Genomic DNA, 26,823 nt, shown 5'->3' on the forward strand with positions numbered 1-26,823 from the left:
GACCTTGGTCATGTACCCACACCTGTTGCTAGGAAGCTGGAGGCGGAGCATTTGCCCTTGGGCCTCAGTGGTAAGAGGTGGGGTGTGCTCCCTTCCTCTAAGCCAACACCTAAGAGCAAGTCGTGCACACTAGCCAAGGGGGCTTTGGATTCAGAACAGCCAAAAACTCCATCCAGGACATGCCCTAATGTCTCAGAGCCTTTATAAAATGGAGACATTAATAGTGTCCTTGTCACATGATTGCTATAAAGGTAAAAAAAAAAGTGTTTAGCACAGACACCCAGTAAATGCTCAGTAAATGTTAGTTTACTGTTGTTGTTGTGATTTTTATTATTACTATTATCCACTTTCTTTCGAAGTACAATACTGACAGCTTTCACTATAAAGTAATATACTCCATAGATAGAAAAGTTAAAAAATATTGACAAGTTTGAATAAGAAAAAGAAATCACCTACCATCCACGGAAAACCACTGTCAATATTTTGGTGTTTCCTGTCAATCTGTTTTCTATGTATTTGTTTTGGCTCTTTCATTTTTTTCTTCCTTTTTTCTCTTTCAAACAGGTGTGATCATCCTGTGTGTACAGTTCATATATCCTACCTTATAGCATATGCATTTCCTTATGTTATTAAAGACTCTTTAATCATCATTCTTAATAGCTACAAAATATCCTGTGGAGTGGATAGCATCATTCCTCAAGCGTTGTTTCCACAACCTGGGGACAGGGAGAGAGAACGAGTGGTATGCATTTATAAATTATAAATTATAAATTGTAAGTGTTTTTTTCAAAAAGCGTTCTGATTCTGGAATGCTTCTTTGGAATACAAATTGATGCTTAATTGACATCAATTAAACACTTTGCTCCAAGAAAGGTTTAGGAGGGTATTTCCTAAAATGCCCACAATGTTGATGCAGGTCAGGGGGCAGCACTCATGATGGGACAGTTTCACTACCGCCAAGAGTATGACAGTTCCACAGTCCCACTGTCATCTCAACACCACTGACCTGCCCACTGCGTTCTCACGTTCTCAATATGCTCAACCGCTGATTAGACTGGGGTGATTTATCCTGCTTGTGAAATTACCTGCCATGAGCCTAGTGGAAAAGGCCCCAGAGCTGTGCCTGGCCAGCTTGAGACTTGGGGTAATTTTCTTAGAGCTCTCAACCTCTTCTAGAAAATAAAGAGACTCGTGTATGAATTCCCTTAGCCTGCAAGTTTTTCTACTTTCTTCCTCAAGAGTTTCATAGTCTCCTCTTCTCCCTTACAGCCCCTGTCCGCCCCAGCCCCCTCCAGCCCAGGGCACTCGCGGGTCCCAGCCTGGGTCCAGGCAAGTAGCTCTTGCCTAAGGTGCAGCCGGGGGTCACGTGACCCGGTTCTCCACGGGGGTGAGAAAATGCCAGTGGTGCTGTTTGGACTTCCTGGGCAGGGCCCGGTACCGGCCCCGTGGTGGGGCTTTGGAAGCAGCAATAATTAATATTTTGCCGAGTGTGATTCTGATCGCCCGCCAAGGAGGGGTTCCCACCCTGAGCTGAGAGCCCCGTGGGAACTGCCCCAGCTGCATTCCCCACAGCAGTTGTGCAATGGGCACCCGCGCCCTGCCAGGGCGGCCTCCGAGGGCGGGGCGGGCGGCAGAGGATACGCTCCAGCCTAGCCGGGCAAGGGTTTGCAGGAGGCACGGACACCCACAGGGGTCCTGTATCCATCTGGGGCCTGCCCAGGGCCCCACACTGAGCAGCCAGGCTCTGCCCACGCCACAGGTGTGGGGGTGAAGTGCCAGAAAGGTCTGGGGAGGGCAAAGGGAAATGAAATCGTCCTTCCTCTCCCACCCATACCTACGGGGCTGCCCTTCCAAAGGACCCGAGAGATGCAGGGGGCCCAGAGGGCGCCTTGTCTAATTCTCATTTCATGCAGGGAGGAAACTGAGGCCCAAGGAGAAGCAGTTGCTCTACTCCAAGATTCTATGACAAATGGCCAAGATGAGGAGAGTGGCTTTTGGAAGCACCACCCCCGATGTTGTTTATTAGATGTGATTTCAGTGATTCAGAAAGGCTCTCTGACCCCCAAATTCTCCTCCTACTCCCCTGCAGTGGAAAGTCCACTTCAATTCCCTTAAGGCTGTAGTGCCCATCAGAATTTAAGCGTTCCTTGGCAGGGATCACTTCCTGCACCAGTGAGAAGTAGTTTCTTCTCCTTTTCTGAGAGCAGGTGTGATGGAGAGAGGGAAAGAGGACATGAAATTCAAACGTGGCAGGAGGAGTCTCCCTGTGGCTTCCCACATACATATTTTTCAGTTTTCAAAGCACCTGCGGTGGCAATCTTCAGTCACCTTCATGACAATGCTGTGACATGGGAGAGCCCTTAGCTGTCGTTCCCCTTCACCAGATGAGGAAACTGCAGAGTGAGGAACAGGCCTGCATTTGGCTGGATGTCCCCAGATGTACCTGGAGTATCTCCTTCCCTCTAGTCCTTGTCCCCCACCCTGGTACTCTGTGGCCTCATCCATGGCTGGACCTCTCTGCAGGGCACAAGCTGCCCACAACTGCTGCTGCGCTGGGGAGCCGCGGGAGGCCAGGGAAAACCTGGGAGATCAGTAGCTGCTGCGGGATTCGCCTCACTTGCTGAGAATATTATAAATGCATATTGAAAGATATTCATGTGAGTCACTGAGAAGAGAGCCTGGTATAAAATGAATAATTTTTAAAAAGATGGCTCTTGTTACTTTATGTTTATTATAAAATTATTTTTAATAAAAGTTTAAGTTGTGATTTGAAGGATCCGAGTTTGAAGGACATTGCCCCCTTCCATATGTTTGTGTTGATTGTTGATGGTCGCTGATCTACCTACTAGATCAGGCTGTTAGCTGACAGCTGAGAGGACGCGGTATTTGGGAGGGATTAGAGCTCCGGGGGAGGGTTAACCTAGTACGACTTCCCCGAGGGGGTTGAGGGTTGAAGGCAGAGTTTTAAAGGAATTGATGAGAAAGTGCATGGAAACCTGAATGGCATGGCATCTGAAAGATGGAATAATTTTGCCTGCCTTCTCTGAGAATTAACTGATATCACATACATAAAATGTTTGGCATGGAGCATGGCCCCAGGGAATGGTGGAGGATAAAGGAGGGATGAGCAAGGAGAAGAAAAAGAGAGAAAGGGGCTGAGGAGGAGACCTGGGATCTAGGCACAGCTTGGCCTCTGGTTAGCTATGTGAGACTGGGCGTATCACTGCTCCTTTTGACACCTCAAATTTCTTTTAAATGGATTATTCAGGCTAAGATTTCCACCTCTGAGAGTCCCTGATTAAAGTAAATATAAATAATAACAGCTATTGTTTATTACCAACTACCTCAAACCAATCTCTCTTCTAAGTGACAAACATACAACATCTCTTTGATTTTCACGACAACCCCATTAGTGGTCTCCATGATTATTCCCATTATATTGATAAGGAAATAGAGGCCCAGAGAAGTAACTTGTGCAAATGGCAGCACTAGTCAGTTGGGGGGGGGGTCTTTCCAAGAAGGCACAGACTTTGCCTCCTGACGGTGGTCCCCTTCCACAGAGAAGTATTTTCCCACATGGCTGGGGTTGGGTCAGCCACGACTCCCTTGAGATGCCACAAGTTGCTGCTCTCCCTCCTGGGGACATTGCCCAGTTTCTGTGGCAGCACCAGCCTGTAACTTGAACATCCCCCCCCACCCGCCTTCCCCACCTCAGCACAGTGAGTTTCCCCCAAAGCTGTGTCACTCTTAACAGATGACATTCAGGGAAAAGCTCTGTTAGTTGAATCACAGTGACCACTTCCTGTTCCATTCAGGGTCCCCTGTTCTCTGGAGCCCTCCCTCTGCCATGCCCTGTTTAGTAATAAGAGCCATGATATTTATGACCCTAGGCTGCCAGAGAGGCTTAGTCACCCTTTCCTATATGCTCATCCTACCAGGCTGAGGGGCACCAACTCTTACCTTCAGCCCCTTTCCATAACCCTGCTGTGGAGAGTGGGGTGGGAGACCCTGGCTGTTCTGGGGCTGTGTAAGGAGGCAGAGGGACTATCCCCCTCCCTCCAGACTGGTGATGTAAGGCAGATGGGGACAAGTGGGTGGATGTTCAAGCCTCAGCCATGAAGTAAAGGAGTAGTCACTGACCCTGTGGGTGCCTCATGGGCACCCACTCAGGGATATTGTTGCCTCCATGCACATGGGTCAGGACAAGAGTGGAAAAACAAATACAGATAGGATTGTGTGTTTTGGGGGAAACCCCAGTTCTCTCCCAGCTGCTCAGAGAGGGCTTCCTGGAAGTTAAGTGGGATCATGGAGGAAGTCATCAGATATTTGAGGGCCTGTCGGGAGATTTCCTCTGGATAAATACGGAGAGCAGAATCTAAGACCACAAGGGACCACTTAAGACCTTTAGAAGTCTTAAACCTCCAAAGATTATGGTATTTCTTGCCTGACTCCCACCACCATAGATAATACAAAATTAAAAAATCTAAATCCTAAAAGCAAGTATAAGGAAGTTCAGTGAAGTTCTGATTTTTCCCATGAAGGCCATTTCATTTCAGTGCTTTTTTTTTTAAACCTTTTCTTTCTTTTTTTTCTTGACACTATCAACTATCAATGTCCTTTGAAAAATGTTTATTCTTTCAGGTGCCTCCACTTTGCTGATTCCATAAACTGGTCCACCTGCTGGATAATCCTGTACCAGGAACGGTGGATGGATGTCACTGGGCCACACATGTCAGTTAATACAGCGGAGATCTCAGCGGAGATCTTTCTAGCCATTTGTATTGTGTGACCTCTGAGTGGGCTCCCCAGGGACTCAGTAGGGGTCACTAGCTGTGGGGGTGAGCCTCTGGGGTCCTGTTGGGAACTTTAAGGAGAAGAATTTCCCTTCCTAGGAAGACAAGCTTAGGCCTCCCTGCCTTAGAGGCCTTGGACCAACCCTGCAGTCATCTGAAAAACTAGCCACTGTCACAAGAAGACACCATTGATGGATGGGTCAGGACTAAATGGGCAGGACCAATGGGCATCTGGGCCAACAATTCGAGCAGTCTGTGTTCAGTCCTGCTACATGTACCCATACCTCTGCTCTGGTATGTGCTATTTGAAAGTCTCAACTGCCTTATTGGGTCCTTGTATCACTGGTACCAGCCTTCAGTTAGATTGAATGAAGACAGTCAGGAGAAATGGGATGGCATATTTCTTTTAACCAGTACATAAATGCACATTCTATAGACAGTAAATAAAATATCTATGATTGTTGAGTGACATTCCAGTTAACTGGTCATGGTGTTTGCCTCTGGAAAAGGGACTACAAAGGACTAGGGTCTGGGGACAGGAGGGAGACTATTGGTCACAATGCAGTTTTTATCATGTGCATTTATTTGTTATAACAACTAAAGTTAAAAGGTGGGGTTAAAAAATTTCCAAAGAGCTTTCAGCAACCATAATAGGTGATTTAAGAGCTGGAATAGAAGTACTGGGTATTTTGAGTTTGTGACACTACTTAGAAGAGGTACCTGACTTTCACTCAATTTTACTGACTTTTAATTCACAACACTGAAGTGTTTACTTTCTAGTATAGAGCTCAGTAAACACATCAGGCTAAAAACAAGTGTGTGATAAGGGCAGACAACTCTTTCCCCAAGAGAAGACTCAGAAAAATGATTGTTTCATTTTGGATATATCAGTTAATAGCCACCAAGATGACCAGGGCTTATTAACAAAAGGTTACCTGAATTCACATTTTTTTTTAAGAAAGTGAGTCAAAATTTTTCTTGGTTAAAATCAGCTATTACAGACAAGCTATACATCGTGAAACTGGGCACATTTATCAGGGAGTATATACTGCTGGGCCCATCTAAATTCTAAATTCCCAGAAGCCTTTCTCAAAGTCTTCAGAGCACACTTCACTGATACCATCCATCGTCAAAAAAAGAAGTTTGCAAGCATCCATGAAATAGGATTTCCCCTTCAAGTACCAGTGTTGGGTCACAGTGCCCTTCCTTAGCCTCTCACTGACTGCATAGTAAATCTCACATTGCTTTCTGTCATCTATGATAACACAAGTCTGTCTGACCTTGGGGCATTGCTTAAACTTCCTGGACCTCAATTTTCTCAACAGTTGGAAATTAAAATTCCTACCCTCTGTTCTGTGTCCTGATTGTGATGCTAGTTATATGAAACTGCATGTTTTAAAATGCATAGAACTGTACACCAGAAGGAAAAAAGTCAATTTTACTGTATCAAAAATTTAAAAAGCAAAATTAAAACAAAAATCCTATGGTTTAAGTAAGAAGCTCTTCACACAGCATCCTTGTTTACCTGTTCATTCTTTCCAGCATCCAGTACAAGCCCTAGCTCACAGTATGCATTCTACAGGTTACATTTTATTGAGTGAATGAATGAACATTGGAAAGAGCAGAATTCTGATCCCACGCAGTCACTTGATAGTTGTTCATTTCTGTCACCTTCCCTTTAGTCATTTCAGATAAAAGGACATAATGCAGGCCCTCAGAAAATACTAATGGCTTGCTCAGCTCTCTGCTACTTGGGCAATGTTTGACCTAAGGGAGGAGAAGCAGCAGCTGCTGGGAGAGAGAGTGACCTGGTGGATTTCCTGTGGCCCTGGATACTTTCTATATTGACCATGCCAAGCACCATGCTAAGCGGTATGGAAAGTGAACCCATTTAGACATGCCCCTCTCCTTGGTCAACTTGCTTGATGGAAACTTGAACATGAGGGTTAGCACATGCTGGAGGATCATCCAGCTTCTGGTATTTACAGAAGCCACAGCTTATTTCAAATGAAGGAGGCTGGGAGGAAAGCAGCCAGGGTAGCAGAGCCTGCCAGCATGGACCCTGGGCCTTGATTCACCAGTTGCCCCATCCTAGTCAGGTCTGGAGGGACCACTCTGGTGATAACCAGAGTGGGAATAATGAAACAGGAAATGTATGTATCAGTTCATAAGGCAATTCTTGAGTCTGGCAGCAGCAGTATTGTTCTCTCTCCTGAGGATAAGGCAAGCCGAGGCTACTATATAAGCAGTTGCTCAGAACACAGAGCACAGAGGGATCTGGGAATTCCCCACAGGGAAGTAAGTGGTGTTAGAGAAAGAGGGTGGCCTTAGAGTCTAAAGGAATTGTTTGAAATTCTGGATCCAGCATTTATTAACTGTGTGAACTTGAGCAAGTTACTTTTAAGTCCCTGTGTCAGTTTCTTTGTCAGCAAAATGGACACAATAACACCTAACTTATACTGTATTTTAAAGTGTAAATGAGATGACATATGGGAAGACTCAGGCACAAACTAGACATCACCAACTGGTCACTTCTTTTTAATTATTCTTTATAGATCACTTTCATTTGCAAAGGTAACACATTTGAATTATTGATTATTTGACCAAGTCAAAAGGAAAAAAATTAAAACCTCCCATAATTTCATCATCCACAGGGAGCTGTTGGTAGAATTTTAGTATTTATGCTTTCAGGCTTTTCATGTATAATTTTTTTTTAAAAAACAAAGATGGGTATCTACTCTCATGCCATCTTACAACCGACTCTTTTCATTTAGTGTATATTAACATTATCTCACATCTTTAAATGGTCTTCTACAGTATTATTCTTTTTAAATGTTGGGCATAGTATCCTACCATAAGGCCATACCATCACTATTTAACCCATCCCATATTGTTGAACATTTTCACCACTGTAAACAATGCTGACATGAATATCTTTGCAGCTGAACATCTTTTATTACTCCTCTATGATGAATTTTCCTAAAGGAGAATTGCTGGCCCGTAATGGCAATCAGCCTTCCAAAAACATCATGCCAGTTTATGCTCCCACCTGCCAGGTCTAGCAGTGTCAATTATCTTGTCACAGTCAAACCCTTTTTTTCTCTCTAGCAGCAGTAGCCTGATCACTCTCTCTCCTCCACTCTAGGAATATTTCTGTCCAAATACATAAATTTGGTCTCCCAGCCTCTCACAAGGCCTCTTCTGTCTTGTCTAGTTCTGGAGGCACAAGCTCTCTCTCTCTCTCATGCCAATTTCCCATCCAAGCCACAAGTATTGTCTCACAGGGGACCCATGACAATTAGATTGATGATTGCTTATCTGCTATTGGCCACATTTTCCAAACCTCATCAGCCTTGTTCTCAAATCTCATCAAATCCCTGAAAAGATTTCCAGATAGCTAATATCCTCATTTCCTGCTGACACTCCTAGTTTCCACTTCTGGCGTTTGTCTCTAAAGGCAGGGGTTGGCTCAGATCAGTGGAAGGACACTATGGGGAAAAGGGGTGGGGAAAAGCGGATGTTTTCCTTGCTCATTGGCCCCACATCATTCCAACCTCTACTTCCATCATCACATCTACCTCTCTGACTTTTTATCTCCTTTTCCTTACAAGGATGCTTGTGATTGCAATGGGCTCACCCAGATAATCCAGGATAATCTCCCCAATTCAAAATCATTTAATCACAACTGCAAAGTCCCTTGTCAGGTTGAATAATCATTGGTTCTGGGGATTAAGACTTGGACATATCTGGGGGTCATGACAGGTATGCCTAGGGGATATTGCAGGCTCAATTCCAGATCACTACAATAGAGTGAATATCACAATAAAATGAGTCAAATGAATTTTTTTGCCTCCCAGTGCCTATAAAAGTCATGTTTACACTATGGAGTGCAATAATAGCATTACATCTAAAAATGTACATATACCTTAATTTTAAAATAATTTACTGCTAAAAAATGCTAGCCATTGTTTGAGCTTTGAACAGGTTGTAATCACTGATCATGGATCACTGTAACAAATAATAATGAAAAAGTTTGAAATATTGTGAGAATTACCAAAATGTAACACAGAGACATGAAGGGAGCAAATGCTGTTGGAAAAATGGCGCTGATGGGCTTGCTTGACAAAACAGGGTGCCACAGGCCTTCAGTGTGTAAAAAAGCACAAAACAGAAGTATCTGGGATGCCTAGTAAAGTCAAGTACTGTAAGAGTAGGTGTGCCTGTATTCTGTCCATTTCACCTAAGCAAGCCATTTCCCTCTCTGGCCTGAGATTCCGCATCTGTGAACTGTGAGTCTGACTGAAAGCTCTCCATGGTCCTTTCCAGGGTTAGCTGGGGGGAGTATTTTGAAATGTGAAGTGTAGAGGGGATGAGGTGTAGGAATTGCAGTGCATTTCTCCTAGGTTTCCCTATTTCTTTCTCTAGGACTCCTCCCTCTCCCCAGAATGTTACTGATGTCATTTTTGCTTAAGCTTCTATTGACTGAACAAGCCTGCACCGTGTGCTTAGTATGTGCCAGACTCTGCGTAAGCACTTTGCAGCTATGGAAGCATTTAACCTTCAGAACAACTCCATGAATGGAGTGGAGTGGTAATCCGTATTTTACAGAGGCACAGAGAGATTAAGCAATTCGCACAAGATCACAGAGTGGCAGGCTTGAGGTCAAACCTCTGCTGCTTACTGCAGAGTCTGTATTCTGATCCCCGGGTCTCTCTTTAGCCTTGTACTGTCCCATTTTCACTTACTATCTTGGATTTTAGTCACAGATACATGGAGGCTGGCTTTTTAACTCCACTGAGTCTTAGTGTGGTACAGGATGGTATTGATACTCAATATATTGACTGGTTAAGTGATATTGCTGTTTTATTTTTTCCTGAATGCTTCAATCTCTTAGTTGAAGAGCTATTTGGGCTTTATGATGCACCCAACAATTTAAGTACTTCTTGACTGCCCTCTCGTGGGAAAGATGAAAAAGTGAAACTCGGAACAATCTTCATATTTCCACTGAAGTGCCCCTTTTTCCCTAACTTACTGGACTTCACACGGTTCAAAACTATGATTGATTCAAAGTTGGCAGTTTATCCTCACTACCCCTTGCGATTGATGTGTAGAACCACGTTTCTAAAGCTGAGACAGACCAGTTTAAAAATTTTCTTCTACTCTGTCACAAATCAACCCACTGTAAAATACAATAAATATGAATTTCTAGATAAATTGTATTAAGATAAAGACAGTTCAAAATAAAATCCCAATTTTTAATCAGACTCAACAGACAAAATAACATTTCAATAAATATAATCAGAACAAACAGAAGGGAAAAGTAAAATATTTGCAAAACCTGTATGCGTTGTTTATCATATGTACTTATAGGTGATTAACACAGAGAACTGCTATTACACTGAGAACTTTTTGTTGTTTTGTGATCATAACAAAACAAAGAATTGTAAGTAAAATATGGTGCTTCCCTACTTTGAATGAACACTGCATATATCAATATTAAGGTTTTTTAATGGACAAATGCACATGCTTATGGCTTGTTGACCTATGTAATCTAGGCAGAATGGAATATAATGGTACTGGCAAGGTGAGATGTCTGTTCAAACTGTTTCTGTGTTTTGTTTTCATAAGCACTGGTACAGAAACCAGTCTCACAGAAGTTTGTTGATGGCAATGGAAGAAGAAACTTTACAGCAATTTCAGGAAGCTCAAGATTATCTTCTTTCACTTGTATCCAAAACGAAGCAAATGACTCTGATTGTTAAAGTGCATCTTCAGTCCTCCATCCATTGCCTGTTCCACTGATTTATTCTGTAAGGTATATAGTTAAATAAAAGTATATTTTAATGAAAGCAATGGTTTCTGAATCTGTGAATTTCCCATGCATGAATCTTCTTTTGATGGAAATAAAATGTAAACAGTTGTGTCAAATCTGTAAGGCATTTGACCATAACATTTTACAGATGTATAATATCAAGATCATCACCTACTTCATTGGGTAGGTGTAGTCAGTTTATGGAAACTGTTCTTCCATGCTCCTAACTTTCATTTTTGCTCTTCAATTTTATCTACCGATGACAATCATAATGCATTCTTTTCTGCCTTAGAATTAGTAAGATCATCAAAATGCTAAGAATGTCACATAAATAAACAATTCTGTTGCCCAAACCATATTTTTAAAAGGTTGGGACCTTCTAAAGGTGGGCCTTTTACTCTGTAGCAGCACTAAAATTTTGCTTTGAATTAAAACATTCCTAACCTTCCCCTTCAGTAAGCATAATACCTCAGCATGCAACAACAGTTGTTTATCATCAGATTCCATATTGTCACATAATAAAGAGAATAATCTCAAATTTAATACATTAGCTTTTGCATAATTCACAATTTTTTACTATGTAACTAGACATTCCTTAGTGTGGCTAAAGTTTTTTCATTGCAATTTTCTTGATGAAGGAAGCAGTGTGTTGATTTATATTCTCATGCAAGCTTTTAATTTGGGTAATAACTTCAGGATGTTTTTTTGTCAGTGTAACTGCACCATTACAACATATTATCACACCAAACTTAAACTCAAACCACATTCCTTAATGGTGCAATCCTTCACAGCTTTATACAGTTCAGAGCTGGTTGTTTGTCATCAATGAAGCTGAAAAAAAATTCTTCCCCATATCTCCACCATGTTCAAACTGCATATATACCGAATGAATCGTCATGTTAGCATTATGTATGCATTCAACAACTTGTAATGAAAAATACTTTGGTAGCTGTATTTGTTCTGTGAGTTAATGTGTGTGTTCTGTGAGTTCTGCCATGTCATTAGCTAGTTGCTGAATTGTCCAGCTATGAAAAATTATATTGGACCTGCCTTCTTTACCACAGAGTCACTCATCATTTCCAAGACCTTTGATAGTTTTGCCTTACTGTTTATTTATTTTTATTTTAGCATCCCAAAGTGCTACTTTGCAAAGCACCAATTAACAGTATTTATATGTGAATAATTGAACCTCTCCTTCTATTGATTTTTTAACTCAATAGTCTTTCTTTCAAAGTGTTCTTTAGGTTCTGAACTTATTTCTTTTGTTTCCTATGTACATAGTTTCTAAGTTTGATGGCTTTCTTTATTAGCTTTACCTGCAAATAACACACGACAGAGTTAGTTTAGCACTGCAGTGTCATTTATGGTTACACAACTGAGCTCAATACATAAGAAATCATACTTCCATATAAAACCAGTACAAATTCTTTTGATTTCAATTTCTTCAGAATCACTTTCACTTGTTTTATTATTGCTGCTTCTACGTGTGATGAAAAGTATGTCTTTTCTTGATTAAAAGAGGTCAAGTGGTTTTTTTTGTCATGTAAATTGTAGTTAAATGTATTAATGAAAATTTGCTTTCTTAATCTAGCTATTTTTAAACTGTAAATTTTAAATATAGTTTTTTTTTACAAAAAATGTTATATTTAATTAAAAAAACAACTTATAAAAAGAAATAAATGCTTTTATTTTCTCAGATTTTTATATACATTTGGTTTATATTTGACCAAGTAACCTTAAAATATCACCCATGGAAACATGGTCCTACTATATATGCAGCTCTCAATACATGTGGCTCATGGACAGTCTGTCCCTCATTCAATGAGACAAGTTCCCTGATCATGCACTTGGATGTCAGATTGCTATGAAAGCTTCTAAATTCCTACTCTCAATTCTGCATTGCTCTCTGGTGACCTGATAACAAGCAGTGTGTGGGCTTCAGGGGTCCATGGAATACACTTTGAATAATACTGTTGTAAAGACCTGAGGTCCACTGCTAAGTAAGTGTTGAAATCTTCTCATCTAATGCCCTCTTCATTTCCTTCTCTTACTCAATTTCTTCACCTGTTAAATGGGTTGCTTAGAGTGTTAGAGTATCCATGAATTGTCTAGCAGAATCTGGTATGGAATAGGTGTTATGACTATTATTATCAACTTGCTATGTAAGGGAGACAGGTATCTCACCAACCATCATGATTTCCAATTCTTTAGCCTAATACATGCCTGTAGCTAAGGCTCACCTGGGTATCTAGTCTAGGGCTGATGAGATCACCTAGGTTCCTTCTCTGAATGTACAAACACAGGATGAAGGCAAACCCAGTGCCCTGGGCAACAAAAGGCAAGGTCAGCTAGGTATAAACTTTGAAGTGCTTAAGTGTATTTTCTTTCTTTGTTGCGGAGCTGTGATTATCACATGTTGTGCAAATGAATGAATGAATGAAAAACAATGAACAAATGCAGGTATGAATCACTATATAATTCCAAGGGACTGATACACCTGGGAGTGGCCAACAGCTCAGCCTTTAAGAGTGTGAAATCTGGGTGGTGAGATAAGACAAAAGTATGTGAAACTGTCCAAAGGCAATAGAAGACTAGAGAATAATAACAGAAAGGCTACACACAGGCCCTCAGCACAACAGACTACAGATAGTTCCAGAATGTTGGCAGACTCTGCTCAGAGGCATGTAAATACAGCTATCTGGTTTTCTGCCTCCTTCTTTTCTCTGATGAAAAAGTTTGATAACATTGCATTGGTGATGATTTGGGGAATCATTAACTTACCAAGTTATTATCGATAATCTATTACAAGTCTATGCTGGACGCTGCATTACCAGCAAGTAAACAAAAATTCCTTCTTTCCAAGAGGATACATTCCAGTGTGGGAGCAGGGGTACATAATAAATGAAAATGAAAAATAGAATGAGGAAGAGAGAGAGACAGAGAGAGAGAGAATGTTAGACAGGTAGTGCTCTAAAGAAAAATAAAGCAGTGTAGAGTATGTGAGTGACCAAGGGGTAGTGTTACTTTACATAGGATAATCAGAGAAGGCAATTTCATCTCAGCCTCAGGGGCCTTTTCTAAGCTCACTAGTTTTTGGTATAATTCAGTTCCTTGTAGTTCTAAGACTAAGGCCCTCTTCTCCTTGGGGCTACCTATTATTCCCTGCTGCACAGCCATCTCCACAACACAGTAGCTCATCTCTTAAAGGCCAGCAGGGATCATCTCTGGATCAAGTCTCTCTGACACCCTCTTTTAAAGGGCTTGCCTGATTAGGTCAGGCCCACCCCAAGATAATCTCCTTTTTTACTAACTCAAAATCAAGTGATTAGGGATCCAAATTACATCCATGAAGTTTCTTCACTTTCATCATGTAACACAACCTAATAACAGGCGTTTATACACACATATGTACACACATACATACATACATATCCCATCATATTCACAGGTCCCATTCATACCCAAAGGAGGAGATTATACAGAGCATGTTCACCAGCGGGGCATAAATCTTAAATAAGCCTGCCACATATGGTGATGGGGAAAGTCAGATATATGAAGGAAGAGATTACAGGCATCAGGAAGGGCAAGTGAAAATTCTGGAAATAGTAGATACCTGCTACATTAAGCATGGCTAGAAGTAGTGAGGAAGTAGCACATGAGATCAGAGAGGCAAAAATAGGCTAGATGGTTTGAGAACTTGTAGGGCTTTTATCCCTGAAAATGTTATGAAAATCTTATGAAAAAAGTTTTAAAATTTTTAGTGAAATCCCTATACTTTCCATCAGTTTTCTCATTAATGTTTTACTATGCTTGCTTCATCACATTTATCCATCCATTAATCCAATTGTTTTATGATGCATTTCCAAGTAAGTTGCAGACATCAGTAGACTTCCCCTAAATACATAAATATAAACAATCACCTTTTTGTATTTTAGGGTTTTTTTATCTTTAGTTTTTCTGCCTGTATGAATTATATAAACTAACTGAACAAGATTCATTATGGAAAAATCTAAGTGAAACTGTGAAGACCATCATAAATGTTTTGATGACCATGCTTTTATCTATATACCTATGTAATTTAATTTAGGTATATAGGATAATCTTATATACTTAATTCTAAATATGAAGTGGTCTTACTACTCTCATTTTACAGGCTAGGAAATAGAAGCTTAAAACTTTAAATATTAATATGCCTATAATCCCACAGTTAGAAATTGACAGTGTTAGAGATGCAAATCCCAGAAAAATGCTTTAAGATTTTTTTCTTTTAATCAAAGGCTGGATAGGATTTGATCTGGGCTTGATAAAGGACGCTGTCAGCACTAAGGGATGGTGACAACGATGAAACTGGGAGGCTATTAAAAATAGTTCAATACGGCTGGACTGCCCCAGGCAATTGGAGGACCGACAGACGGGAGAGGCTACTGACAATCAGGTGCAGGTGCCAAGAGATCCAATTTCTAACCATGCTTTCCCCCTAAGACTGAGAAAGATCAGATGCTCAGGTCTGCCACTACCTTTAAGGGTGCTAAAAAAAACAAAAAACAAAACTATTATTCTTATTAAATCTCTTCTGTTACAATTGTCCAAGCCTGCCTACATTAATAGAAAAATAGGGCAGTAGCAGCCCCTGGGGTATTAATTATCACATTATTAAAACAATTTTTCGAGCGTCAAGTCCCTTCGCGGCTGTCCTGAGAGGGGGCAGTGAGGAGCCAGTGGGGGCCATTCTAAGTATAAATGTTCCAGAGCGAGAGAAAAATAGAACCGCGGGGATTCCGCACACCGAACTCCGGCTGCCGCCACCGTTCCGCGGGTGCAGAGGCAGGCACCGCCCGCCTGCGGGTCTGCATATTTAAACAACCCGAGACCACGTGACCACTTGCCCTCAGAGCTACTGGGCCTCCGACTGTCGTACTCGGCTTTGGCGCCTAACCTTTCCCCCCCTGTGGACGCAACCATTGGCTCAGCACTCGGAAAATAGACGGACCAATCTCACGATCAAGGCTTTTCCGAAGGAAGCTTCCGACTAATTTCAAGAAAGTTCAGCTACAAATTGAAGACTCAAATGAAATCTACCTAAGGATAATGTAGAAGACTCCTTTTTCCGAAAAACAACAGCAGACCTGACCTGGACCTCCCCTACGCTCTCTGGGGGCCGCGAGGGTGGTTCCGTCCGAGGCACTGACTCCGCCTCCACGGGCGCCGCCATTTTGTTTGGCTGGAGGGGAGCCGGGCGCTCTGGGGGAGGGGTCTCGTAGGCCTCTCACCTGGCCTCGCGGCAGAGCTGGTTCTTCTGGAGCTGGGGGCGGTTGTCTCCTCCGCAAGGGGCGCGGAGCCATGTACATAAAGCAGGTAAGGCCTATGCGTTCCTCCCGCCCGTCGCGGGCCAGAGAAGACCGCTCCCTGAGGCAGGGGTTTCGCTGCGCGACCCGCGGCCTCTCACCGCCGCGCTCGGGGGACCCGGGGCAGGAGGGGCTGGCGGGTGCGGGACACCCCGTCCCGTGAGCGCGGAGAATTGCGGCGCGCCTCTGCAGCCCGGGCTCCCCGCAGGGCGCTGGCCTGAGGGAGGCTGCAGCCCGGAGAGGTGCGGAGGGCCGAGGCGGGCCTTTGGGAGGGAGGGACCCGGGGGCCCGGGGCCCCTGGTGACACAGCGGGGGTGGCAGCGCCGGGCAGCCGCGTTGTCCTGCGGCCATGGCCCCGCGCGGGCTTTTGCTTGGGCTGTGTGGAGGGGAGGTGTCCCCGGCCTGGGGGCGCAGGCTGGTGTGTCTGCTTCACCAGGGTCTCTCTGCCGCAGTTCCCGGAGAAGCAAAGGGACCTTCCCTTCTTGCAGAATGTGTAGCGCCTCCTCATTTAGTTTACTTCTGTCAAAATGGTCTTCCCGCGCAAGAGTCCATCACAAAGAAGAGCCCATTCAGACTCTTTCGGAAATTTCTTTCTTGGAATATGTTGGACTCCCGCTCCTTTATTGGAACGTGGACCCTCTTTGGCTGGCCTGTGTGTCAGGAAAGCTGGGGCCATCCTACCACTTGATACACTTTTACTGTAACACTGGGATGGTTAGTGTTCCAATGAAACTTAGGCGGTGGACTTGAGAGTCCTGAACAGGTTCCTAAAAATGAGCACTGGCAATGGTTACTGGTAAACGGACTGTTTTTGGATTTTTAATCCACACTTGCCAAAATGACTTTTTCAAAATGAAATGGAACGTTTTCTATCTTGCATTAAATGAGAAATCAGAAAGGGAAGTGCAAAAGAAAAATGTTAGTTTAGAAGTTACTTCTTTTTGTGTATGTTCTGAGAGAAATCTCTTTTACTAGGTTATTATCCAGGGTTTTCGAAGTTACAGAGATCAAACAATTGTAGATCCCTTCAGTTCAAAACACAATGTTATTGGTAAGTGTTAATGATTGACAAGATGAGATTTATTTTTCGGTGGCTTCTTAAATTCGGTCTATACGTAGGCTTAATGGAGACAAGAATTGTCTTTGAATATTTCATGAATATATTTATATATTTTTCTGTATGAAATAATTTCTGTGTCTTGGCACTGATGAGTTATTTAATATGTTTAAAATACTTGGATAAGATAATCATAACTTACTCATTTTTATTTGGTTAGCCTTGTGTGAAAGTTTTAGTGACTTTAAAGTAACAGTTTTAACATTTGAGCTATTCTGTTCATGATATGTCACTTAATCAAAATGCCGACTATTGCCTTATTTCAAAGGTGACCTTTGTTTTCTTTTTTTCCCAAATTAGATTGTTGTCAGCTTTTTTTTTCTTGTTTCAACATAACGACCGACCACACTTGTGGGGAGAGTTTTAAACTTGGGAAAGTAACAGGACAGGGTCCAAGTCCTAGTTCTGGCCTGTACTCTTTTTCAAGCTTTACTCACCAAGGGGCTTCAGTTTTCTTCCAGTTTTTTGTTAAGTGAGGACAATGACTCTTGTCTCACTGGGAAGATTAAATGAAAAAGTGTATGTGAGGATAAAGGGCTAGTGGCGGTTGCTGTACCATATGTAATTAGTCTATAGAATCTTCAGATGGTAATGACAGTTTTGCTGATACAGCGAGCAAGTGTTCTCTGATGTTCTGAATTTTTAAAGAATAGAGAAAGGAGTGCTTTTGGACACCAAAAAAAGTACTGAATGCTATTAACACAGCTACACGGCTGCTATCCATTGTCCTCACAGGGTATATTGGTATTAGTGTGCTAGGTCTGCCATAACAAAATACAGACTGGTTGGCTTAAACAAGAGAAATTTATTTTCTCCTTGTTCTGGAGGCTAAGGTCCATGATCTGGGTGCCAGCATGGTCAGTTCTGGAGGCCACCATCTCTATCACAAGACATCTTTGTTTGATCTCTTTCCCTCCCCTTCTTCCTCTGTCCATCTTCCTCTTCTGTGAGAGCACTAATCCTATCATGAAGGACCCAGCCTCATGACCTCATCCTAATTACCTCCCAAAGGCCACCATCTCCAACCACATACCATTACATTGGGGGTTAAGGTTTCACCATATGAAGGCTTCAAAACAAATTAAGTCCATGGTGTGGGGTGAACTGAGATTCATTATAGGAATCAGTGAAGGGCAAATACCAAATGCTGATGTTCCCAGGGAACCTTGGATAATCATACTTTATTTTGAAATAAATAATACATTTTTCAAATTGAGGGCAAGGAAAAAAACCTGGTCTTGATACATCAATTACAGCTTTGTTGGGAATAAAGAAAACATACATTTTTCCTCATGTACCCATTGAAGAGTCATTAATTGATGTGCATAAGAGTAGCCTGATTGTACTGGGGTTTTAGTTATGTTTTGATGACAAGTGTCTTCTGATTGTCATCAACAGAAAATCGAAAATCTTTAGAAATTGAAGAAAATGAATACTAGATTTTAGTTTTTTAAATTACAAGTTATAAGTAGATAACTTAGAGAAATAATTATGTCAATTATGTAATTTTGTCAGTGAGCTGTAAAATGACCATTATTACCTAGGATGATTAAATTTTGTCTGTATGATCAAGTATTTGTTTTAGTTATTATCAGACACCTATTTTACCAATTTGGTTACATTAGGATTTTTAATAGTGTAGTTACAAATGAAATTGTCTGAATGTTTTTCCTTTTTTGTTGTTGTTGAGAAACCTAGTATTAACTTACTGGTTAAACATGTTTAAAACCCTAATAATATAAGAAAGACCAAATGTAGTATAGACAGATTGATCCTAAAAATATTCTGTGAAAGCAAAGCAGTTTGATTCCTTAGTGATTTTGCCCCTTTTAAAAAAATTTGAGGGCAAATATCTCTTCTGCGTATGTATAATGTTTGAATGTACCAACACATACCTGTTTACAATTACCTTTTTTCTATTTTTTTAATAAATGAAACATGTTAATTAAAGAACATTGTGGAAGAGTATACAAACTAAAAGAAAAAAAGGAAACTAATCCTTCTACCCAGAGATAGCCATTCTTAATTATTAGAATTATTACATCAGGTTATAATGTAACACTTAATGTAATAAGTATTAAGTATTATCATCACTAGTTTCCTAGAAAGCAGAGTCCAAGGCCCAGTTAGCTACTAAGGCTTTAATGGGAGGGTGCTGTCTGAGGGTAAGAGTAAGGGGGAGAGCTTTGTAAAGAAGACACAACTTGTTTGTGGTCACATTGAATAACTTCCAGACAGACTTTGTGAACCCATCATGCCTTGGACAGGTCATATGGGAGAAAAATGGAGTTTTTTTCTGCTGGATCCTGTCTCTTACTGGTCAAAGTTTACCACACAGGCCATTAATTTCCCCGTGCTTTTAGATGGTGTTATTCTGGGGACAGACCCCCTTGAGGTATTTGGGGAACTATCACCTTTGGCTTTTCACTCTGACCTGAATGTGAATGCGTCCCCAGGGTAGGCTGAAACAATCTGAGATGCTAGGATACTGAGCCTCTCCATACAGATGAATCTGGGGGCACATATAAGCTGGTTCTACCTCAGTAGCATTCTAGTCTTGATGTATATCTACATAGGTATGCCTTTTTAAAAATGGGCTTGTAGTGTAATCTTGTAGTTGGTTATTGGCTGTCCTCCTCTAGAATAAATCTTGAATATCTTTCCTTCTTAAATATTCAGTACCTTTTAAATTCTCTCTGGTATTCCACTCTAGGTAGGAGTATTAAAGGGGAATTAAAAATTTTTTTCAGTTATTTATTTATGAATGGAGTATTGCTTAAACTATGTAGTTTTTTTCATGATAAATTACCTTTTAAATTTTTATTTAGAGATAATTCAAATTTACAGAAAAATTGCATGAATAAGAGCAGTACAGAGAATACTCTTATGTCCTGTATCCAAATTTTTGGTAACATTTTCCTCACTTCTATCATTTGCACTCACGCTCATACTTTTTTTTCATACTTTTTTGAGTAAGTTATGTCCATCATGGTCCTTTATTGTTGACTTCAGTATGTACTCTCTAAGAATAGGGACATTCTCTTACATAATCACAGTACAGTTATCAATTTGAGTGAATTTAACATTAATACAGAAGTCTGTTCATTTTTCAGTTATGTTGATTGATCAAGAAATGTTCTTTATAACATTTTTCCCCTTCCAGTACAGGAATTATTTAGGATCAGGTATTGGATTTAGTTGTTATGTATCTAGTCTCTTTAATCTGGATTATTTCCACAACCTTTATCTTTTATAATGTTTTTGAAAAATATACATAAGTGATATGTCCTCAGGATATTACATCTGGAGGCGCATGATGTCTGTCAACCTCTAATTGAGGAAGTTACTTTTGATCACCCATTCAAAGTGGTGTCTAATTTTTCCACTGCATAGTTAGTATTATTTTCCTTTGCAACTAATAAATAATATAGAGATGGGGAGACACTTGTGGACCATGTGAATATTGTGCTTTGCCCCTAGAATTTCCCCCTAAATTTAGCCTCCATTGATAATTCTTGCCTGAATTCTGATGGTTGCAAAATGATAGTTTTCCACTTCTAGCACTTCTTTCACATTTATGTCTTGATATTCTAATGTAAGCAAGAGTCTTTGCTCAGCTATTTTTTTGTTGTTGTTGTTATCCCTATGGACTCATAGGTTATTCCCTCCAGCACGTTTATAATTCATCTGATTATTTTTGGTGCTAATTAAATTGTCCTAGATTTAGCCAGTGGAAACCTCTTTCAGGCTACCTTCTGTGTCTGTTATATGCCTTTTTTTTTAAATCACTTCATTAATTTTTTATATAACATAAATGACCTCTTTAGGATTTGCTTTGTGTTAAAAGTGATAACTTTGGGACTATTATGTTCAAGATACTTTGGGCAGGATGAGAAAATTGGGATAGTTACTCATGACTTCCCATATGAAAATGTTGCTAAACAAAATAATTCAAATTAATTCACTAAATCTGATATATTTGATGTCCTTTTATGTATAGAATCTCTTATTTCTGAATAGAGGTGGTTTAAAAAAACCTGCCTTATAGTTGTTTATACTTTTGTGATTTTATGAGACTATGCATAACATATATGGCCTATCATAAACAGTTTAACATGGGAAGAGTTTGATAATTAAATAGTGTGTTTTGAAGTTTCTGTAATATGTGAATCCTTAAATTATTAACAATACAATTAAAGTAAAATGACATGTCCATTGTAATGGTTATAAATTATGAATGCTTGGTAGTATGTTTCGTTATTCCTATTAATTTTAAACTTGGTAAAGAACAAAAGAATCAGTAATGAGATTAATTTAAGAAAAATACCTGGTCTACAAAAAATGGCACTCATTTGGTGACTAACACTATTTATTGATTTCTTTCATTCACTGTTCTGTTTTAATTTCAAATATTAAGATGTTATGATAGAAAATAGGATTTATAAATTTTCAAGTATTTTCAGTAAAGTTTTAATTTTATTGGCTTTTACACAAAATAACATACTTTTTGAAATTTTGTAGTGGGCAGAAATGGATCTGGAAAAAGTAACTTTTTTTATGGTAGGTATTGTTTTTTGAATTCTCAATATATTAAGATCTAGGTATCTTAAAGTTTATTTTAAAAATTGATTTTCTGAGGTTATGTCTGCATGAAACCCAAGAAATACTTCATACAGGGTTGCAGTTGAGACGGTTTAGAATGTAAGAATCTGAGTTCTACTTTGTGTCTGGTGATTGGTTAACTGTGTGAGACTGGTCAAGACATTTCACCTCTCAGGTTACTCTCTTCACTTTAAAAACAGATATTTGACCTGCTTATTTTAGATGGGTTGTTAGAATCAGGAGATAATATGTGTGAAAGTGTTTTTTAAACTTGAGTACAATATGTGTTGTAAATACATATATTAAAAAATGTATATAAGTACATTAGATAATATTGTTTTAGAAAATGGCTCCTTTTTCTGTTTCATCTTTTAAAAAAATGTTTTCTAAACCATTGATTTTATATAAAGGGTGATTTTACATATTTTATGTAAAAAACTTTACAGATTCAGCAAAGACTACTGTCAATTTGAAGGTAGTAAATAGAGTTCTGAAAATTATCTCTAAAGATGAAATGCACTTAACTATAGTAATGCCTCCATTGACAAATCCATTGGGGAGAAAAACCATTTTAACAAAATTGGACAATACAAGGAGTAGGTTTTAAAATTTTGAGAGCTCAGTTCAGTAGTGCTTGAGGAAAAGGGGAATTTAGTAAGAACAAGGGTTCTATCCCTTTTGTGCTCAGAAATCTAAAAGGTGCTCTCGGTACCATGGCTGTAATTTGGTGATGGTGAGAAGGTGGGATTGGAATGGAGGTATTTCATAATCTCCAGGAGGATGAGGGCAGATTGAATCCATCTCTCCTGAAGTGATTGTAAAGGCCACCAATCCGAACCTTCACCCTCAGCATGTGCTTCTAACACACTCACTCTTTTAGAATGTCATCTCCTGGATGGACTGCAACAGGACAGCTGAGTAAAGAGTTTCCATTTCCAGGGCAGGGTATTCCAGTTAGGCACTTTGTGACAGTAGGAATGGCTTCTTAGCAGCAGATAGGAGCAGTGCAAGCAATGCAGTAGAAGGTGGGAATTTGAATAGTTCTATTTTTTTTTTTTTTTACAGTATCCGATTAAGGGTATTGTAGGAATATTCTATTCATAAATAATTTGTCATTTAAGTCTAGTTGGTAAATGCAAATATAGTGTTAACCAGTCAGTAAATACTTTGATCAAGAGGTAGACCTTAGTTTTCCTCGTCTCTTCCTGTTTCTGTGGGTTTTTTTTTTCTTTTCTTATTTTTCTTATGTCATCATTTCCTAGCTGATTAGTCTGAAGTACAGGCAAATTTTATGCATTCCTTTTGTGTATATGAAACAGGTAATTAACTTTATCTGCATTATTTATTACCTGACAGAAGGTATGGGAAGTTATGAATAAGACATAAATCCTTTTTAAAACTATACTAATAGTTTTGTTTTTGTGTTTCTAGCAATTCAGTTTGTTCTCAGTGATGAATTTAGTCATCTTCGTCCAGAGCAGCGATTGGCTTTGTTGCATGTGAGTGAGATTGCTTTAAGACATTATTGATAATGTCTTAAAATTATCCTTTGAAATTTAGCCTACTATGTTAATGTAGGATAGAGGCCTAATATTTATATAATGATAAGAAAATTATAAGATATGCCTAAAAGCGGATGTGTCTTCCATATAAATATAAATTCATTATTAAGGGTATGGTCTGGTTAGGTTCTGGAATCAGGTTTGCTGAGGAGAAAGAAGAGTTTGAGGGTCAGTGATTAGGAACTTTGAGACTCAGAACTACAAGTTAATTGTAAGCATAGAGAGACAAGCATTGCAAACTAACCAACATTTGAGTTATTTTTTAGCCATATTTGTAATTAAATGGTAGCATCACTGAAAGTATTTATAGTAATGAAAATTGTTAAAATTTCTCATTAGGTAATTATGAATAATCAACTGAAGTAATTCTAGGATAAAAAAAATTATAAAAGCCTATAATAAAATGATATAATTTATCTTTATGGTTTGAATACAGCTTATAATTAATTTTAAGACCAGAAAGTGAGATTCCTCAGTGTGTCTCAGCAGAATCTCTCATATTCATCTTTTTTTTTTTCTCTTTAAATTTGAAATTTTGGCTCAGTAACTGAGTCCCTATAGAAAAATATCTTTTTAGGTGTCTCAGATTGGCATTGAAAGAATAATCTCTTTAGATACCATTCTTCATTGTATTGAACTGCTCAGTATGTAGTAACTGCTTCTAGAATCTGGAAATTATGTGGATTTGGTATATATGTGATTGGGTCATAAATTGGTCTAAATATGACATGAAATTGTGTGTTTTCATAACAGATTTAAAATTACATAGAGTATCTCAAATGTTAAAAAAACAAAAACAAGAGTTACAGTAATTACAATGTGATTCATTAGGGTTCCTTTTTTGCATTAAGTTGAGTCTGTAAAAGAAAAGCCTGAGTGTTCAGATATTAGCAAATAGGTAGAATTAGATGCTATGGGTAACTGCTAATTTTAAAGTCTTATGGGTCTTGTGCTCTAATAAAGTGGTTTTCAGAACAAGGCCTAAGTATATCTAACTTTGACTTTTCTTGCAGTTCTCATTATTTTATTCAAAATCAAAAGCTATTTGATTGAGAGGTATTGTTATCCTAACCCAGTGTCTCCTGTTTTGGCAAGAGGCATATATATACTTGTCTGATAAAAATTTTTCTCCATCGAATCAGGCTTGTTACAATGCACTAAACTTTAAAAGTGCTTAAAGAATATGAAAATATCACTTAAATGACAAATTAATTTTTTTCATGTTTAAGGAGGGTACTGGTCCTCGTGTTATTTCTGCTTTTGTGGAGATTATTTTTGACAATTCGGACAACCGTTTGCCAGTGAGTAACTTCTTTTCAGTAATAATGTTGAGAATCTTATTGATGCAGCTAATTTTCATGCTTTAAAACATTTATTTGTAGCTGTACTTAACCTTTTATAGTTTAGTATACATTAAAATAACTATACAGTTTACATACTAATTTTGTCTTAAAGTAATAATGAACGTTCTGGTAAGCAAATAGGAATGTGCAAGCTGTTGTGAATAAAATGTTTTTATTATAAGAATTGGGTATTCATAGCTTACCCCATTTAGTGAGACAATTGAAATTTCAAAATAATTGTTATGGTTTGGGACTCTGAAATGACCTTATTATCTAAAAAGTTTTCCACTTCTATTATGAAATTAACTTTGGGCTCTTACATTTTTTCTTAGATTGATAAAGAGGAAGTTTCACTTCGAAGAGTTATTGGTGCCAAAAAGGATCAGTATTTTTTAGATAAAAAAATGGTCACGTAAGCATTTGTCTTTACATTTATAATTTACAGAAGAGTAAAGATACTTTTTTACTTCCTATATGGGTATATTTGCTTCCATGTTCAACAAATCAGTATTTAGAGCTAACATAAGAATTAGAAGATTCCCTGAGGCTTATACAACAGACGGTTTAATGACTATTCTGAGGAGTTAGTCTATTTGTTTTGCTTCGTGTTGGATTACTTACCTAAAAAAATTTTTTTCAATGTTTATTAACAGGAAAAATGATGTGATGAATCTCCTTGAAAGTGCTGGTTTTTCTCGAAGCAATCCTTACTATATTGTTAAACAAGGAAAGGTAAAAAAAAAAATCGTATTCCCTTTTTTTGTAGAATTTTTCTCTGAGTATATTCACTTGAATGATGAATTTGCTTTGTTAATTCTAATGGTCAAGTTGAAGTGAAAGTGAGCCTTACTGTTTTTTGTTCTCATTTATTTGCACTGAAGTTAGTATTACCTTTTATGAGGCGGTGAAATACAAATATAGATTCATTGCCTAATGGGATAGAAGTATTTCAACAGAGTTGTTTAAGTGGTCCTTTTTTTCCTAATGACCTGTATCACTTACTAAGGTGCATAGTACTGGAAGACATTTTTGGTTTATGAAAGCCATGATGATCACATTTAAGAATATTACAGAAATTCTATAAAAATCACATTTGAAAAACTTACTTTTTAAAATTAGTACTGTTAGACTAGAGAGCCCAGATGTAAACCCAACCATACATGGTCAATTAATATACGATAAAGGAGCTGTGGACACATAATGGGGGAATGACAGCCTCTTCAACAACTGGTGTTGGCAAAACTGGACAGCTACATGCAAGAGAATGAAACTGAATTATTGTTCAACCCCATACACCAAAGTAAACTTGAAATGGATCAAAGACTTGAATGTAAGTCATGAAACCATAAAACTCTTAGAAGACAACATAAGCAAAAATCTCCTGAATATAAACATGAGCAACTTCTTCCTGTACGCATCTCCTTGAGCAAGGGAACCAAAAGCAAAAATGAACACATGGGACTACATCAAACTAAAAAGCTTCTGTACGGCAAAAGACACCATCAGTAGAACAAAAAGGCATCCTACAGTATGGGAGAATACATTTGTAAATGACATATCCAACAAGGGGTTAACATCCAAAATATGTAAAGAACTCATGTCTCACCACCTAAAAAGCAAATAACCTGATTAAATGGGCAGAGGATATGAAGAGACAATTCTCCAAAGAAGAAATTCAGATGGCCAACAGACACATGAAAAGATGCTCCACATCACTAATCATCAGGGAAATGCAAATTAAAACCACAATGAGATATCACCTCACACCAGTTAGGATGGCCAGCATGGAAAAGACTAAGAACAACAAATGTTGGTGAGGATGCGGAGAAAGGGGAACCCTCCTACACTGCTGGTGGGAATGTAAGCTAGTTCAACCATTGTGGAAAGCAATATGGAGGTTCCTCAAAAAACTAACAGTAGAATACCATTTGACCCAGGAATTCCACTACTAGGATTTTACCTAAAGAATACAAGTTCTCAGATTCAAAAAGACATATGCACCCCTATGTTTATCGCAGCACTAATTACAATAGCCAAGATATGGAAGCAATCTAAGTGTCCATCAGTAGGTGAATGGATAAAGCAGAGGTGGTACATACACACGATCGAATACTATTCAGCCATAAGAAAGAAATCCTACCATTTGCAACAACATGGATGGACCTGGAGGATATTATCCGCAGTGAAATAAGCCAGGCGGAGAAAGACAAGTGCCAAATGATTTCCCTCATTGTGGAGTGTAACAACGA

General features: G+C 39.2%; 1 protein-coding gene across 1 annotated transcript in view; it reads left to right on the forward strand.

The window, feature by feature from the left end:
* The first annotated feature begins 15,792 nt into the window (after positions 1 to 15,792).
* Positions 15,793 to 26,823, forward strand: part of SMC3 (structural maintenance of chromosomes 3) — a 34,019-nt gene continuing 22,988 nt past the window's right edge. The window contains exons 1-7 of the mRNA XM_057506313.1: positions 15,793 to 15,960; positions 16,926 to 17,001; positions 21,589 to 21,627; positions 23,101 to 23,168; positions 24,461 to 24,532; positions 24,907 to 24,986; positions 25,228 to 25,306. Of these exons, the coding sequence (XP_057362296.1) occupies positions 15,946 to 15,960; positions 16,926 to 17,001; positions 21,589 to 21,627; positions 23,101 to 23,168; positions 24,461 to 24,532; positions 24,907 to 24,986; positions 25,228 to 25,306 (429 nt within the window). The 5' untranslated portion in view covers positions 15,793 to 15,945. The remainder of the gene's footprint in view (positions 15,961 to 16,925; positions 17,002 to 21,588; positions 21,628 to 23,100; positions 23,169 to 24,460; positions 24,533 to 24,906; positions 24,987 to 25,227; positions 25,307 to 26,823) is intronic.

This window comes from Manis pentadactyla, chromosome 8 (assembly GCF_030020395.1).
Source record: "Manis pentadactyla isolate mManPen7 chromosome 8, mManPen7.hap1, whole genome shotgun sequence".
In the NCBI taxonomy this organism is placed as follows: Eukaryota; Metazoa; Chordata; class Mammalia; order Pholidota; family Manidae; genus Manis; species Manis pentadactyla.